Source organism: Ochlerotatus camptorhynchus, unplaced genomic scaffold, assembly GCF_037179485.1.
Source record: "Ochlerotatus camptorhynchus isolate MF236.1 unplaced genomic scaffold, CSIRO-AGI_Acam_v1.1 ptg000416l, whole genome shotgun sequence".
Classification (NCBI taxonomy): domain Eukaryota; kingdom Metazoa; phylum Arthropoda; class Insecta; order Diptera; family Culicidae; genus Ochlerotatus; species Ochlerotatus camptorhynchus.
Genome location: NW_027040902.1, coordinates 2,156,929 through 2,174,518, shown reverse-complemented (window position 1 = coordinate 2,174,518; position 17,590 = coordinate 2,156,929). Strand labels below are relative to the sequence as shown.

At 42.3% G+C, this 17,590-nt stretch overlaps 1 protein-coding gene across 2 annotated transcripts in view; it reads right to left on the bottom strand.

Annotated features, from left to right (window-relative positions):
- LOC135711019 (leucine-rich repeat neuronal protein 2-like) overlaps positions 1 to 17,590 on the bottom strand; it is a 451,318-nt gene that overhangs the window by 25,571 nt on the left and 408,157 nt on the right. For both annotated transcript variants that reach the window (XM_065233760.1, XM_065233759.1), the window contains exon 5: positions 3,791 to 4,867. In XM_065233760.1, coding sequence (XP_065089832.1) covers positions 3,791 to 4,660 — 870 coding nt within the window. In that variant the 5' untranslated portion in view covers positions 4,661 to 4,867. The remainder of the gene's footprint in view (positions 1 to 3,790; positions 4,868 to 17,590) is intronic.

The window sequence follows — 17,590 nt, the reverse complement described above, 5'->3', positions numbered from 1 at the left end:
TTCCTTGCTTCCTTAGCTGCCTCGTTGTCGACTGTAACTGTCCAATAGACTGATGCAAAATTTGAAATTTTCGCTTCACAGTGCTCAGACGGTTTCAAAATTTAAACTCATTTGGTAAGAAACTGACTTGGCACAAACTATTCGAAGTTTATATGGAAATTACTATAGGAAAACCAAACTTTTTGTTCATTGTCTTCTACCCATTTTCCATAATGCTTTTTCGAAAATTTTAATAACTATTATTACGGGAAATTTTTTAAACTACAACTTAGCGGAATATTGTTTTTCAGCCAAATGTCAAATTAAATTGTTATTAATTGTTTAAGAGATTGATAACCTTATGGCATGATCAAGCAGCTGTTCTGTGGGCAACACTGTATTTTGCAGTGTGACATAGTAGCCATGATATTTGTGCTCTATTCTTTGCACCAGAAACACCAATGTTGCCTGCTGAACAGTTGAATGAGCATAATCATAAGACATCAGTGACTTGAGTCATTAATAACTTTTGTTCCATACATTTGATTAAAAAGTAGTTTTGAACAAAGTTGTAGCTGAAAAAAATTGCTACAACCTCTGCTACCATTATTGAAAGCATGGTGATGTGGTGAATTTTTAGATAGATATGAACAAAAACATAAGTTTTCCCATATAAAGTTGAAATGGTTTGTGCCAAGTCAGTTTCTTACTAAAGTAGTTAATATTTAGGGAGGCTAAGCATTACCCAATTTGGACCCGTTTAAGCACTGTGGAGTGAAAATTTCAAATTTTGCATCAGTCTACTGTCCATGCCTTTTTTCTCCTCGAAGCCATGGAGGACCTTTCCACCACAGTGCACACTTGATCAAGTCTGTAGCTGAAAGTCCTCTCGAGATAATGTCAGCGGGATTTTCTCGTCTGTTTCCACTCGCAGTTCTCGGTCTTCTTCTAAATTTTGGATACCTGGATTCCAAAGAAAGTTGACTAGGTTGATGGAGTAGCCTTGAGCCAGCTCAAAACTGTGGTTGAATCTTCCCAGAAGTAGGCTTTGGATGTGATTCGTAGCACTTTGGAGACCTTCTTGTAGGTCTTGCATGTACTAGTACTATACATACAAGCACAAATATGGATGAAGTTGCGAGTTTTGTGAAATAGCTGGGCTCGGATCCCACTCAGATGAGCGGAGTTCAAATCAGAACAGTCGATGCTTTATTGTTTGCTACACAACCATGAAAAGTTGATTTTCCATTATGCCGATGAGAAGTCAGTCGAGGTACGCATGTCGCCTGCTGGGGTCAATACGTAAGAGTGCTCGACCTCTCACCAAAAGTCCCGCATTGGTGCTAGGGAAATACGGTGATGTGAAGAGTGTGGTTTGGGAGAAATTTCCAGCCACCTTGGGCCTCGATATGCTTACAGGTTTGCGAGGTTTATATATAGATGTAAGAATGGAGTTTCCCAACTCGCTGCATTTCCTCAATCGAAAAGGGAACAACGACCGAGGGGCATCGGAAGAGTTCTTGCCCCAAGCGGAAGGATCGAAAGCAGCCAGTACAACAATGAACGCAAGAAGAAAATGGAATGAGAGAGAGAGCAGTACGTACGCTGACATAGCGACTGGAGGTGCATCGCCCAACGAGGAAGTAGTTGAGGTCCTAGTGGTGATGATGGATGGGGCGTCCCCGGACGCCGGGAATAACAGTGCAAGGGAGGTAGTCTCATACGCAAACAAGAAAAATAACTGGTAGAATACAGAACTTGCTAATGTTCGATGTAAAAAGATATTATGGGCTGTTCATATACTACTGAGATTAACGTAATTATTACATGGTCATTTGAGATTCGACTTTTTCAGATGTTAAAATACCCGAAAAATTTTTATTTACTTCGGTGAACCGAATTCAGTATGCAGGATAGCATAAGCTTTATTTCAAATTGAAAATCGAAATGTATACTATTGTTGCATAGTAAATGTATGCCCTTTCATTTGTTGGGTTCTCCCTTAGCTCAGCCGTTAAGGTGGTTCGCTGTGAGATCCTTATTCTAGCTACCACTTCAAAACTTTAAGGTGATACTCTTAGGAAGCCTTAGCGTGAAACTTCAATGGCACAAATGTCAGCTTCCACAAAACATACAAATTTGAAACTGCTACTTTCTGTTTCTAGTAGGACAGCAAACAAGGAGTAGCAATTTCAAATTTGTATGTTTTGTGGAAGCTGACATTTGTGCCTTTAAAGTTTCACGCTAAGGCTTCCTTACACAGCAAAAAAAAATTTGAATTTTAATTGTAAAAATACTTTTACGTAAGCTTGTATTTCATTTCATGCAAACGAGCAACTTGTAAGCAATGTTGTTTACAAAGATGGGCATTTGTATACAATTATTGCATCATTTCATGAAATGTCTCAGAACATTACACGACTTATAATGTAAACTTACATGATATGTGACGCTCAATTGATGTGCATCGTATTTAACAGAAATTTACACTATTTTTTCGAACTGTGTAGAGTATCACCTTAAGTGAACAAATATCAGCTTCCACGACATGTACTACAATGAAACTGTTACTCCACGTTTGCTTCACTGCAGGATACGTGGAGTTGCAATTTCAGGTGAAATGAAACTCTAATTTCCGAGATTTGTTTAATTGAAAATTCGAGGTGGAAGTGCATTTATAGCCTACGTGGCGGCCATTTTTGAGCTCTAAAAGGAATTACCTTAAGAGACAGCTATAAAGCAAGACCATACTGGAGGCGGTTGGGTTCAATTCCCGGTCTGATCTAGCAATTTTTCGGGTTGAAAATTTTCTTGACTTCCCTGAGCATGAAGTATGATTGTATTTGCAACGCCACCCAAGTAGCATTGCATATTTTATAGAAAGCTCTCAATTAATAACTGTGGAAGTGTGCAAAGAACACAAAATTCAGAACCTGCTCAGAAAAAATTCTGAATTTTAACTATCGCTTAAAATCTCCCTTCGTTTAATTTAAACAGCGAAATCGTTTACAAGCTTGCATACAATATTGAAAATTTATGCGATTTTGCACTTAAATTTAGACGAAATATCGTGTAAATTTATACAAAATGTAGCGTTAATTTTATGTGCGCTATACCTCGCAGAAACTTACATGAATTTTTCAAAAGGTGTGTGCAAAGTCTCAGTAGGGACGCAATAAAGCCAAGGAATAAGATAAACTTTCCTTACGAGGTACACCGGCACAAGTGGGACTGCAGGGTAAGTGAGAACGGCCATTTTTAAATCTGTATGCTCATGTGTTGATGCGATAATACGGAAAACTCCATTGAGCCAATGACGTAATTCGGCTGATGAAGTCATTGGGTCTTTGAAGTTTTCCGTTTTATCGCACCCACACATGAGCATTCAGATTTAAAATGGCCATTCCCACTTCCCCCGGTGTGCCCTGAAAGATTTCATCTGACTCACGTATTGTACCGCAAAAAATCCTGTAATTGACATAGATACATTCGGGTTGATGTAGTTTAATGATTGTGATTTGGTAAAATAATTAGATTTCTACTGGGTAAGTATAAAAATTCAAACCGGAAACTGTGATTTAAAGGATAAATTGCTAGTCCATTTTATCTAATATAAGTTAAGTAAAACAAATATCAGTCTATTCATTTTGAATTGGAATGCAGCTTTTGAATAGCCCACGGAATTATTGACAATATGTTATGATAACTCTTTAATTGAGTCTTGAAAAGCAATTAAAACATGTTCAGATCTACCTTTAAGTTCAATCTCCTCGGTCATGCATAAATAAGGAAAATCGTGTTCAATACTCACCGTCAAATTGTTATCAGCCAAATCGATGTGCTTGAGCGAGTTCAGCCCATGGAATGCTCCCAAATCCAACTCAGTCAGCACATTGCCACCGAGCTTGAGCGTCCGCAGTTCTCGCAGCGCTGCGAAACTATCGTTGGTGACGAATTCAATCAGATTTACGGACAAATCCAAAAACCGCAGCGATCGCAAATGATCTAAATTCGTATCGTATGGCACTTCCAGAATTTGATTATTTTCTAGCGAAAGCCTCTCGAGCGATACCAGAGGTTTCAGCACGTCCGCTTCGAAGCTAACAATCAGATTGTTGCTCAGATCCAGCTCGAATAGGTTCACCAACCCGTGGAATGCAGTTGGGTGTATCTTTTCTATCCGATTATCGTTCAGTTGCAGAATTTCTAGCTGCCTCAGGCCCTTGAAGGTATCCTTCAACAGGTTGGTGAGAACGTTTTCGCTGAGATTCAGCACCCGTAGCTTCTCCTGCGCTTCGAAGTTCTTGGACCCAAGAGTGTCCAGCCGATTGTGGGAGATGTCCAGCACCTCCAGCTGGTAGTAGAACCCGAGCGTAAAGTGCACATTGGTAATTGCGTTGGAGCTGAGATTGATGTGTCGCACGTCCGGGTTCAGCTGGATCGGAACGACCTCCAGGGATGCGTTGATACAAGACGTCCGAAGATTGCGATCGGCTTCGCAGGTACACAGTGACGGACAGAATCCAATTATCTGCCTCGGTATGCAAATCAACAGCACTAGCAGCGTGCCGGCGAGCCATCGTCGGGCCGTCCATCGGGAGGGACAAACGGTTGTCAGCGTCGGCGTCGTCACCGGCAACGCCGTCGCCTCGGGGAACGATGGTGACGATGGTTGTGTCATGGTTCTGCTGTCAAGTTATCTTCCGTCCCACAATTGCTGTGGCCGCTTCGGAGGAGATAAATGATTTGCCGTCTTGAGCTGTGTCTCTCTCTCTCTATATCTGTCTCTCTAGGGATGGCTCGCGTGTGAGCGTAGGTGGTGTTGGTTGGGCAGGCCCGTTTGAAGTGTTGGATTCAATTATATGCGTCGACTGATTTCGTTGAGCATCTGGAACGAAACGGTGTCAAGAGTGAAGAAAAAGAGAAATGAATATCATCATCGTCGGGAGATTGTATCATGTTGGTTGGAATGATTTTTCTTTTATTTGGCTGTTGATTATTAAGATATGATAGGTAAAGGTTGCGCGGGCGTGAAGTGTGACTTTGAGTGGCGGATGTCGCATAAAGCCAACGGGTTTATGGTTTTAATTATAAGAAAAAGTTCCCAAAATATGTATTGATTGGTTTAATCTTGGGTTCAACTGCCTATTAAATTGGATTTCTCTGATTATATCGGATGTTGTTCAGCTGGATCTCGGTGAAATCTTGTCTAATTTATTGCGTTGTTCCATGATTTGATTGATTGAATCGAAAAAAAAACTTAAAACAAAGTACCTTTACTTCTATATCTACTAATTGACCATCAAACCATAATCATCCATTTCAAATCAAGCAAATGGAACAAAAAATGGTTTGTCTCTTTATCAGCTCGGAAGAATAAACAAGAATTCTCATCTTCAATTTTGAAACAATAGTGCTCCACAGACATCGTCAACTCGTTCAAAAGTGCTTTTTATTATTCCAAGTACGTTTTCCCTCACCATCAGCACACCACTCTCCCTCCCATCATCCTGACCACTTTGAGGCATAGTAACAGCCTTTTTTATTGTTTTTAATTTCACAGAGGATTCTACAGCCCCATCATCACCATCGCGTAGTCCTTCGGAACTAAAAGTGTTATTTTGTTTGGGAGAAACAAGCTCATCACCAGCCACCCTCTTCCATTTCGGTTGTTTTCCCATCAAATATCTTTTTTTTTTTTGTCTCGGTTATCGGACTCATTTCTCATGCCGTTTCATGCGCTTTATCTTTGTTGTGTCTAGGTTTTGGAAGGTACATGCTGGCCGGAAACCATACAATTCAGTTTGCGTGCTAGCTGATGTACTTTAGTGTGACGAGATGTGTTTCTTCCTATGGAAGTGGCTGTTTGTCCTCCCTGCCAGCGATCCTTGCTTGATGCTTGATTGCTGAGCAGAAGTGGCTTTTTGTTCCGGGACGGTGGGTCTATCAACGTACAATTCTTGGAAAGTTTCTACGTTCCATACGTTGGAGTTCTATTAAATATATTTATAATATAGGCATGTCTTATTCAGACCAGTAGCGACAGCACATTGCAAGGCAATTTGTTTTGTTTTATTACTATTTTACTTCGAATAAATGGCTTACGGTTTCAGTAACTGATGGAATCAACTCAACTATTTTGCAATTGATCTTTGTAAGTACATCTATATAAACAACATGGATGCAAGCCCGATGTCATTAGATTTAGAATGTCCTCAAGTGCTTGTTTGGATTTGAACCAATTTGCTTCTTCAAATGAATCTAAATCGGGTCTTGTTTTTTTTTTTTTTATAAATTTTAACTCCTTTGGTTGAAAACTATCACTTGTTCTAGGGAGAAAAAAAATAGTTTTTGTCATGTGTCACTAGTTTGTCTAGTTTGTGTAAAGTACGAATTTAAAGCAAATATTTAAAAATTTGCATCAAAGTTGTTTCTTACGGGAATTTTTTTTCTGCCACATTAAATTGTTCAATACATAACTCACTTTCATAATTCAAAATAAAAAAAACATCTTATCTTTATTATTCCAAAAATATCATTTTGTGGGGTATTTGACAGTACTTCCAAGTTTTTTCTCTAACCGGATGCCACCATCTTGGATTTCAAAATGGTGCATGGATTGCTAGTTCCTACACGTCACCCCGATTTCAAAAATACTCGTAACGCAATAATTCAATTAACGAATCCCCGGTTTGTTTCGTACATAGAGGTTCCAGTGTCCCAAGAGATTTTTACAGAAAGAAAATAGATATTGATAGAACAGTTAAGAAAAACTAACTATTTAAAGGAGTCCGTCCTGGTTCGTGCTTCATATCTATTCTGCTCGAGGTTGAGATCAGTGGTGGCACGGGTACTGGAGTTTAACGTTTTTTCCTTAACATTTGATACTTTGTGCAATGACCATAGAGAAGACACACAAACACAAACTGGCAAACGGAAAAAAATGTCATGACATTTCTAAACTTTTTTCTGCAGGCGACAGAACATTTTCGCACAATGAAGCAGACAAGACTAGCGGCGCGTGTGACATATATTTATGTCATGTAGAAGCGGATTTCTGACTAATCATAGCATTTATTTGAGGTTTATTGCATGGAATTATAAGACAAGAAAGAATACTAACCACTCATAAGCATAGATGTTAAAATTATGCGTAAATAAGGGAGATGATAATTTACTGTCACACGTAAGCTTGCAGCCAAAATGTAATTTCAATAAATTGTTTGAAAAAAAAAATGGGCTACGACATTTTTCTTATTCTCTATATCCGCTGCTTTCTTGTAATGTAGAAATACACGACCGGCCGTGTGCTGGCTGTTTTGTTTTGCCCTGGACGATAGTTTTGCAAAAAATGTACTGTTGCCACCTCTGGTTGAGATCACTTCTTTAAATCTGTGTTCCCACACAAGGTCACGAATAACCCAAAAGTATTAAAACGACTGTAATAAGAAAATATTTCTTCATTAAATCTCCTGTTGTTTATTGATTTATTTGATAAGGCTCAAACGAATTAACTTTACAGATCCGAGGATTCTTGGTCACTATACAATACATCTTAAAACTATAGTCAAAAGGTACAGCACAATAAATACTTTATCTTCCGCTATCCAAAAAGCCTCCTCCATCAGAACTGGAGCCGCTTCCAGTGGGTTTATTGTATGACAGCTACGCCAACGGGGGTCAGAGCGCTTCCATTGCAGCAATGGACGCAAAACGTGGTCAGCACTCACACAGTCATCACTAAACGGTTGCTTTCCAAAGTCGACGACGCATCGACCGAAAGAACTGCTGATGAAGAACAATGAAGAGGACCACACAATGTTTGCTGCCGAGACAACAGACGATCGCGTGGCACACATCGAGAGTGGCCTGTTTTTGTCGACAGCCGAGTGAACACTGTATTAAATCTCCTGACTGTCCTAATATCCTGATTAAAATAGACGTATCTTCTCTAATATGAGAACGAATTTTAGTCACAGAATTTCGCAAAGTTTTCAACAATCCCGGCTTCACCGTTACATTTATTAAAAGGGTGTCCCAAATCAAATTGCATCACGGAAAAACGGTGTAGAAAATTACCTAGTTGACCGATCCTTTTCAAACTTTCAGACAATAAAATATAACAAATAAGTAAGCTTTTGGCATATTTATTTCATTCAACTTCAATACTATAACCGTACGCTCGCGCCTTACGCTTAACTCCACTTATTAGGTTCTGTACAACATCTGGCTGCAGGTTCTTCTGTAAGGAAACCTACTTTTTCTTCATGTCTTCCTCGCATTTGACCTCCTTGGGATGCTTCCGTAGTGCCTGCTTCATAAAGGCCCAGTATTTTACGATGGGCCTAAGTTCCGGTGCGTTGGGGGGGGGGGGGTACATGTCCTTGGGTACGAAAGTGACCCCGTTAGATTCGTACCACTCCAGGACAACATTTGAATAGTGGCACGCAGCTAAATCCGGCCAGAAGATCGTAGGAATCTCGTTTTGCTTCAACAAAGGAAGCAGACGCTTCTGTAGACACTCCTTGATGTAGTTCTCCCCGTTTACAGTTCCGGTAGTCATGAACGGCGCACTTCGTTTGCCACATGAGCAGATCGCTTGCCAAATCACCGCTTTCCCACCGTATTTTACAGTTCGTCTCAATTTAAAGCCTTCTGCGCTTTGTTCGTATGCATTCCCTACCGGTCCTTGGCTCTCTGAACGAAAGACTTGGACAGATTCAACTTTTTGGCCACATCCCTGACCGAAGCATAGGGGGTGCGACGCGAACACTGGCGCGGTAACCATAACACGGCGATTGGATACCACGCTACAGGGCTGACAGTCGTGCTATTCTGCTCCCTAAGTAAAGAAGGGTGACACCTTCTTGAAATGGCGAGTGGGCTAATAGTGCGGCTGCCCCCGTCCCGGTAAAACCTTGGCAGGCCTCCGGATACGTTCAAAACTCGTCACCAATTGGTGATTGGTGAGTAGTAGGCTCAGATGTAACATTCCTGACTTACGCCGATCTGGCTCTGAACACGGCCCCCATGAAGGACCGTGTCAACCCTAGCATGGCCTCCCTGCTTGCATAGATAACCATGGGATCACGATAGGCGACTACATACAACGAGTGGAGATAGCGGCCCGGCCAACAGAATGGAGAAAAACGGAGAAAAAAACAAAAAAGAAGAAAATGAGAAAACCCAAAAAAAAATATGAAGGACGACGGCAAGACGCCAGAAATTGAAAACGAAGGAGCGAACGTGTTCGCAAGGAGCGGGATATTGCAGAGATCACCAGTGTTGAACCTGGAGGCAACAGCAAGTTCCAACAGCAGCAGTAAGCCCCAAGGTGAGCAGCAAGGACACCAAGGAGAGCTAGGTCTTATGCTAAGCCAGGTTTTCACACCGAAATCCAGCAGTAGCACACCCCAAGAAGGATTGCAGCTTGGGAAGACCAAATTGATGGAGGTCAGGAGGAGGATCAATGAACTCCATGACTTCATCAAGGATAAGAGCAACGTCCACAAGGCAATAAAGGAAATGGTGACGGGCATCAAATCCGCCATTATTGCTGCCGAACGTGAACAGGATGCGCTGAGGACGAGGTCCGTAACTTCCGAAAGGGCACTGATCGAAAAAGCAGAGTGCTGATTGAACCAGCGACCGAAACGGATGTGTTTTGTTTCTTCTGTGCTTTTTTTTTTGCTGCTGAAAACCTTTTCGCATGCGTTTTGTTCTCGAGTGACTGGAGGTGAACTGGTGATCGCATTTAAAAGTTTTGAATACCGTGCGTGATTTTTTTTTTGATCTCTTGTTGCTTATGCAATGGTGCTTGGTGTGGTCTTGCGTTTTTCTTTGTTGCCCCGTACAACCTCTATCACGCTGATATATTTTTCTGTTGCTGCGATGAGCAACTTCTTTGTGTGGTGTTAAAGAAGACAGTCCGAAAATACATGACCTTGATTATGCGTGGAGTGCGTTCTTTTGTACGTACGAGCTAGATGAGCGTTATCAGTGATTGCGGTGGTTCAAGGAAAATTAAATAAAGCATTTCTGAAAACATGACGCTGCAAAGTCTCTAGGCCAATCGGGTGAGATCTTTCCATTTTATCTATTTATATTTTATTTTTTGTCACTGATTTATCAAATGCTCTATATTGACGAATAGAGCACACAACAAACACAACTCTTTCCTTCCTGTGACACCTATGAAGGTAGTATGGGTTCCCTGCACCTTCTTAAGTAGATGTTGGATTAACTTTCCCTCCCTTCCCCTGCGATTGTAAGGATGTGGCCAGGTGTATAATGCGATGCTTCTATTGTAGATTTTATTTTCGTGTGGGGAAAATCACTAATCCCAAGTGATATTTTCTGCGTCAACACTCGATATTTTCTGCAAAACGTATTAGTTGACCATTATATAGCCACCCACGATTTGTACAATCGCATATGCTATGCTATGCTATGCTATGCTACATCCCTGACCGAAGCATTGGGATTCCGATTAAACGCTTTCACGACACGTTTGTGATCCTGATCACTAATAGAACATCCATTCTGACCGTATTTCTCCTACCGTTCGATGCTCAGAGTTTCGTAGTAACGTTTAATCACTCGACTCACCGTTGACTGCACGATTCCGAGTTGTTTTCGGACGCTATTTTTTTCCAACTTTCGAAAAACTGACAGCGATAAAAAAAGTGTAAACAATACACTCTAAACTACTTCTACCCAAATTTTCAAGAGAAAATACCCAATGGGTAATTTTCTATAGCGTTTTTCCTTGAGGCAATTTGATGTGGGACACCCTTTAAACCGAGGGGGGTGGCTCTATCTACGATTCAGGAAAAAGTGTATATTGTTTTGGTTAGCTGCGCGCACGCTGAGTAGATAGAAAGAAGATTGATGATGATTCTGAAGATTTCCTGCAAAAAATGATGCGCGATGCAAGTAGATGCGAGGAATGAAAGAAGATTTTTCGAAGATTGATTCGCTTGTGTTAGATTTGTTGAGCATCTAGAATTGAGATTGAGATGTGTCGCTCCCCTCGCTTCAAACTGGAGAACTGCCTTTAACTGCTAGAAAGAATATTTTTATTAAGATATTTTTATTATAATATTATCGAAAACATCGCCATATCCTTCATCCTTGATTCGTTGATGAATTCAATTGCTTGAATGTTTTATCAGATCACAGCACAGAAAAGGATCTTCATTCGGTAGAAATAATGCATTTACCTACAAACAGTGGAGGTGCCGGGCAAAGGTTTTATATCCTAGACAAATGGTAAGTTCCAAATTTGCTGTTGTCATCGTCGTAGTCACCGTTAGCAGTACCATTCGTATATTTAAAATTAACCATCAACCGCAGAAACTATACGAATTAACGCGTATCTTTGTTTTTCATTACATACCAAGCGAAAAATTTAATCATATTTTGTCGTGTAGTGTTGTGTCTTCCGCCATCGTCAATCATTATCGCATTGGAACTATTCCTTACCTCTCAATAATCCATAAACCAAAAACGAACCCTTCTGTAAATCCTACCCTATACATCCAGAATCGAAGTGCAGAGGTGTTCTCGGCTCGCTGGTTTCGGGTTTTGTAAAGGGCGAACACGAAATTATTGCGACACTGAAAATGTCATGCCAATTTTCTTATAATGTTTAGAATCAAACCAAAATTTTAGGGTTGTTTTATACATATATTTACTTCAAAAATCAAAAGAAAAGTTAATCGATGGAGCCTTGAGTGTAAAATTGAACGCATTTTCACTTGATGCCCTCCATCAAAGTCTTTACAGTGTCATCCGGTACCAGTTTCTCAGTTTTTTTTTTTCATTTTCTTAACATGTCCTTCTCGTCTTTGACTGTCTTCTTGCTCTTCCGAAGTTCCCGCTTCATTATTGCCCAGTACTGCTCCACCGGGCGCAGCTCCGGACAGTTTGGCGGATTCATGTCCTTTGGAACAAAATGGACAGAATTGGCCTCATACCACTCCAGGACACTTTTAGAATAGTGGCATGATGCCAAATCTGGCCAAAATAGCGGAGCTTCGTCGTGCTGCTGCAAGAACGGCAAAAGGCGCTTCTCGAGGCACTCAGATTTGTAGATCTCGCCATTTACTGTGCCCTTTGTCACGAAAGGCTCACTCCTCAGTCCGCAAGAGCAGATGGCCTGCCAAATGAGATATTTGGAGGCGAACTTCGACATTTTCTTCTTCTTAAATTTGTCGTCCACATCGAACTTACTCTTGCCGGTGAAAAACTCCAACCCCGGAATTTGCTTAAAATCGGCTTTTATATACGTTTCGTCGTCCATCACACAGCAGCCATATTTTGTTAGCATCTTCTCGTAGAGCTTCCGTGCCCGAGTTTTAGCCGTCGATTGTTGCCGCTCATCGCGGTTTGGGAAGTTCTGTACCTTGTATGTATGTAGTCCAGCTCTCTTCTTTGCATTCTGGACGTAGCTCTGCGACATGCCGATTTTTTTTAGCCAATTCACGGCTTGAGACGTTGGGATTTGCTTTAATCATCCGCTTCACCTTTCCCTCCGTCTTTTTGTTCTCCGGTCCCGGTTTTCTTCCAGCTCCTTTGCCGTGGTCCAACGTCAACCGCTCCTGGAACCGCTTCAACACTCTGGCGACAGTTGAATGGTGAATGTTCAACTTTTTCCCAACTGCCGGTGCGTCAGGTCAGGAAATTCCAGGTGTTTGGAAAGAATTTGTTCTCTAAACTCGCGTTGGTTCACCTCCATTTTCGTTGAATCGAAAAACACAACTTCGAGTTTGACAGCATGTACACAATACACATCAATGAGAAAGTGTGCAAAATTTGGTTGATTTTTACCCAATGGTAAAAAAGTTATGCCCTGTTGAATGTGTCGCAATAATTTCGTGTTCGCCCTTTAACCACAAAAATATTGATATTTAAAGAGTTGGATCGAAGGAGCAGCTGATTTCTGTAGTTTACCCGTTATCAACAACTGAAAACTGTATGTAGTATTAAACCAGACTTCCTACTGAACACACGTCTTTCTCTAGAGGTTATGCGCCCAGGGCCCAGTTACGTCCGGCCTCTGAAGTTGAAGCTAATTGATTTAAAGAATCCAGAAGTTTGTTACGGAATTACGGAGAAGACGGGAGTGAATATGTCAATCGCGGTGAAAGTAGGAATAGTCCAGTTTGCTGGTGAAGGATACGACGTGTGGAGGTTCCGGGTCGAAACACAGTTGTCGGCTCACGACGTGAAGGAAATGATCACGAAGGGTGCACCAGCTGACGAAGCGCAGAAGAAATGGACGAAAAGACGAAGGCTCTTGTAGTTGCGTACATCGCGGATTCTCATCTGGAGTATGTGCGTGACAAGAACACTGCGAAGGAAATGTGGAACTCCCTGGCAAGCACGTTCGCGAAGAAGGGTTTTGCAGAGCAAACATACATTCAGAGGTTCTTAGCAACGCTGAAGATGGAAGAAGGAACACCGTTAAAGGACCACTTCCGAAGATTTGACGAGTTAGTCCGCCAGTTGAAGGGAGTTGGTGCTACTACACCACGGCTATGGAGAACCTGGGAGATGGTCAGTTGAAGTTGGACACGGTGAAGGCGCGTTGATCCTGGCCGAAGAGCAGAAACGAAGAGGAGACAATTCATGTGCCAATGTTGTCTCGGATGGATCAGGATCAGCGTTTGCAACGAAGTCGGAAAGAAGCAAGGAAAAGTCCAAGTTTCAAGGACAATGCTTTGTGTGTGGTGAACAAGGGCACAAGAAGGTTGCATGTCCAAAGTTCAAAAAGCGGTATGATCGAGCTCAAGTAGCAACTGTTCCCGTAGACAGAGAAGTGGCGTTGATGATGTCCCAGGAAGCGATTTACAAGTCGAAATTGGACATTGAATGGATATTGGACTCGGGAGCAAGTCGTCACATGGCCAATGATGAGCGGTATTTTCACGAGTTCAAGGAGTTCGACAGACCGCTGGTAATTGAAAGTGCCAAGCAAGGTGAGAAACTTATTGCTACTAAAGTGAAAGCTAAGACGTTCATGGGTGAGAACAGTCAGACATTGTCCTTGGGAAACGTCTTATTTGTGAAGAACCTCAAGTTCAAATTGCTGTCATAGTCGCGGTTGCTGAAAGCAGGAGTCCAAGTGGAATTCCAGCCGGATCGAGCAGTGTTGTCCAAAAACGGTGAAACAATAGCTGTGGCGGAACTACGTGGAAATCTATTGTACCTGACGATGCAGCGTTATACATCAGATTCGGCCATCCTCGCGAAAGGTGATGGTGATGAGTTGCAGCTATGGCACAAACGGTTTGGTCACTTGAGCTTCAAGAATGTACGACGCCTGAAGCAGAGCGAAATGGTAGATGGAATCGGGGAAATTAAAAATGAAGGTGGATTTTGCGAGTCCTGTGCAGAGAGTAAGATGACCCGGTTGCCATTCAACAAGAGTCGACCGAGCACAACAAGACCATTGGAGCGTGTTCATACGGATGTTGGCGGCCAGATAACACCGAAAACAGTAGATGGGTATCAGTACTTCGTGTAGTTTACCGATGACTATACTCATTTTGCTGTTATATATTTGATGAAACGGAAGGACCAAGTGTTTGATTTCCTCAAAGTATACGAGGCCATGGCAACGGAAAAGTTCGGGAACAAGATCGCAAACTTGAGGTGTGACCTATGAAGAGAATACTTTTCGAATGATCAGCTTGCGTACTATATGAAACAAGGAATTCAAATTGAATCAACCGTTGGTTATACACCACAGCAGAGAGGTTCAACCGGACCATTGTGGAAAAAATGAGGACTATGCTAGCTGAATCCGGAGCACCGAAATCTATGTGGGGCGAAGCAGTATTGAATGCAGTGTACACAACAAACCGAAGTCCAACTGAAGCGTTGAAACAAAACTGTACCCCGGCTGAATGTTGGCACGGTGAGAAATCAGATGTTGGGAACACTGAGAGTGTTCGGATGCCAGTCATTTGCATGGGTTCCGAAACAAAAGAAGAGCAAGTTGGACCCAACCGGTTTGCGCAGTGTGATGCTGGGCTACGCACCAACTGGTTATTGTCTGTGGAATCCAAAAACGAGGAAAATATTCGTGCCACGAGATGTGAAATTCGACGAGACAAGTTTTCCGTTCAAGACACCAGAGAAATCGCTGGAGGAAGAAGTAGCTTCGAAGATGGTGATTCCTGAAGTTATTCCAGCCGTTGAAGAGATCAATACAGATGACGTGCAGCCATCGAATGAATTTGAAGATGACCATCAAGAGCTGTCCGAAGATGAGTTTGAAGATGTTGACGAAGTTGCTGACAACACTAATGAAGAAGGCGCATCGGCGCTCCCACCACACTCGAAGAATGGGAACAACTGTGAGGAGTGTGTTCCGAGGTCTAGTGGTCGGGAGCGCAGGACCCCAGGTTGGTTAGCTGATTTTATTGCCCCCTATAGAGCCCTTTCTGCTGCTGATGAATCCCAACAGGTTCCGACTTGTTACGATGAGGTTGACGGTCATCCGAACGAGACGGAATGGAGGCAAGCAATAGCTGTCGAGCTAAGGTCTTTGAAGAAAAACCAAACCTGGACGATGGTGAGGTGCCCTGATGCAGTGAAGCCTGTGCAGAGTAAATGGATGGTTCACGTTGAAGACCGATGCTGACGGGAATCCTGTGCGCTACAAGGCCCACCTGGTTGCCAAAGGGTACATGCAGCGGAAGCACGTGGACTATGAAGAGACGTTTGCTCCAGTGGCAAAGCTTTCAACTATACGGACGATTATGGCGATTGCGACGAACCGAAACCTGAAGATCCATCAAATGGACGTAACAACGGCGTTCCTCGGCTTTCTCCAGGAAAAAGTGTACATGCGTGTTCCAGAGGAGGTAAGCAATCAACCGAATGAAGCATGCTTGTTGAAGAAATCGCTATACGGTCTCAAGCAATCACCTCGCTGTCGGAACGGTCGCTTTAATGAAGTTCTGGTGAGCATGGGATTTCGTCGTTCTCGACACGACTACTGCGTATATGTGCGTGGACAAGGAAATCAAATCGCTTACATCGTTATCTATGTGGACGATTTGCTCGTGGTTGCGGGCGATCTGCGCATTATTGAGGAGATTAAAGATCGATTGAAACGAGAATTTGAAATGACGGATTTGAACGAACTACATCACTTTTTGGGCATCAAGATAGAACGTGACGAGGAAAGTACTATGTATTTGTCTCAAGAAAAATACTAATACGTTTCGGAATGGACGGCTGTAAACCTGCCTACACACCCGCTGAAACTAAGTTGCTAAGAAAGACCACTAAAGGATGCAACTATCCGTATCGAGAACTGGTTGGCAGTCTTATGTTCCTGATGCTGGGCTCAAGACCAGACCTGTACTACGTTGTGGGCTATCTGGCAAGATTCCAAGATGCTGCAGGAGAGGAACACTGGAAGCTTGACAAACGAGTACTGCGTTATCTTCAAGCGACAAAAGACCTAAGGCTGATCTTTAAGAGGAACCCGCATGAACGACCGGTCGCTGTGTTTGTTGATGCTGACTATGCAAGCGACGAGGAGGATCGTAAGTGTGTTTCTGGATTCCTGAATAAGGTATTTGGATGTACTGTCGTGTGGTCGTCCAAGAAGCAGCGCACGGTAGCAATGTCATCCACAGAAGCTGAGTACATCGCATTGAGCTCATCTGTTAGCGAAACGATTTGGCTTACTGAACTGCTATCCGATTTGTGTGAATCAAACTTGTATCCTGTACCAATCTACGAGGACAACCAAGGTGCTATAGCTATGACAGAGAAGGAGGAGCCAAAACGTGTCAAGCATATAGATGTCAAGTTTCATTTTATTCGAGAAGCGGTTGCAGACGGAAAGGTGAAACTTGTATATGTACCAACCCAGAAGCAAGAAGCGGACATTCTTACAAAGTCACTTCCAGCCCTGGCTTTAACACTTTTGAGAACGAAGATAGGATTGGAGACCATCAACTGAGAGGGGGTGAAGAGTTGGATCGAAGGAGCAGTTGATTTCTGTAGTTAAGAACTTGTTTACCCGTTATCAACAACTAAAAATTTTATGTAGTATTAAACCAGACTTCCTACTGAACGCACGTCTTTCTCTAGAATATTCAATCGAGAATTTGTTGGTGTTAATTATAAGGTCGCGTGTGTAATACAAGCTGTTCGTTTGAAAAGAAACAATCGGTGCTTATGATGTGATGTTATGCGGAAAGTTTGAAGACCCTGGAGGGATTGTTTCTGCTTATTGAGCAGAAAATCATGGGATAAAACCCAAGCTCCGTCACATCAAGCGTTGCGCCGTCGCCGGTCGTCAATAGGTCGTAGTCGTACTGCGTCGCTACATTTAGCATAAGTTTGCCAAAACCAACCCTGCTGCAGGTCCTATCCCATATATACAAAATCCCAGTGATTTCTCGTGGAAGTGCAGAGGTCCCAAGCAACCAAAAAACGATAAAACTCACTTTCAAGTTCCATAAAGGTCAAATAAAGTTTCGACAGAACTTTCTTACCAAGCAACCAAAAGTTCCGCATTTCACAATAAAACCCACTTTCAAGTTCCGTAAAGGGCATATGAAGTTCCAACAGAACTTTATGG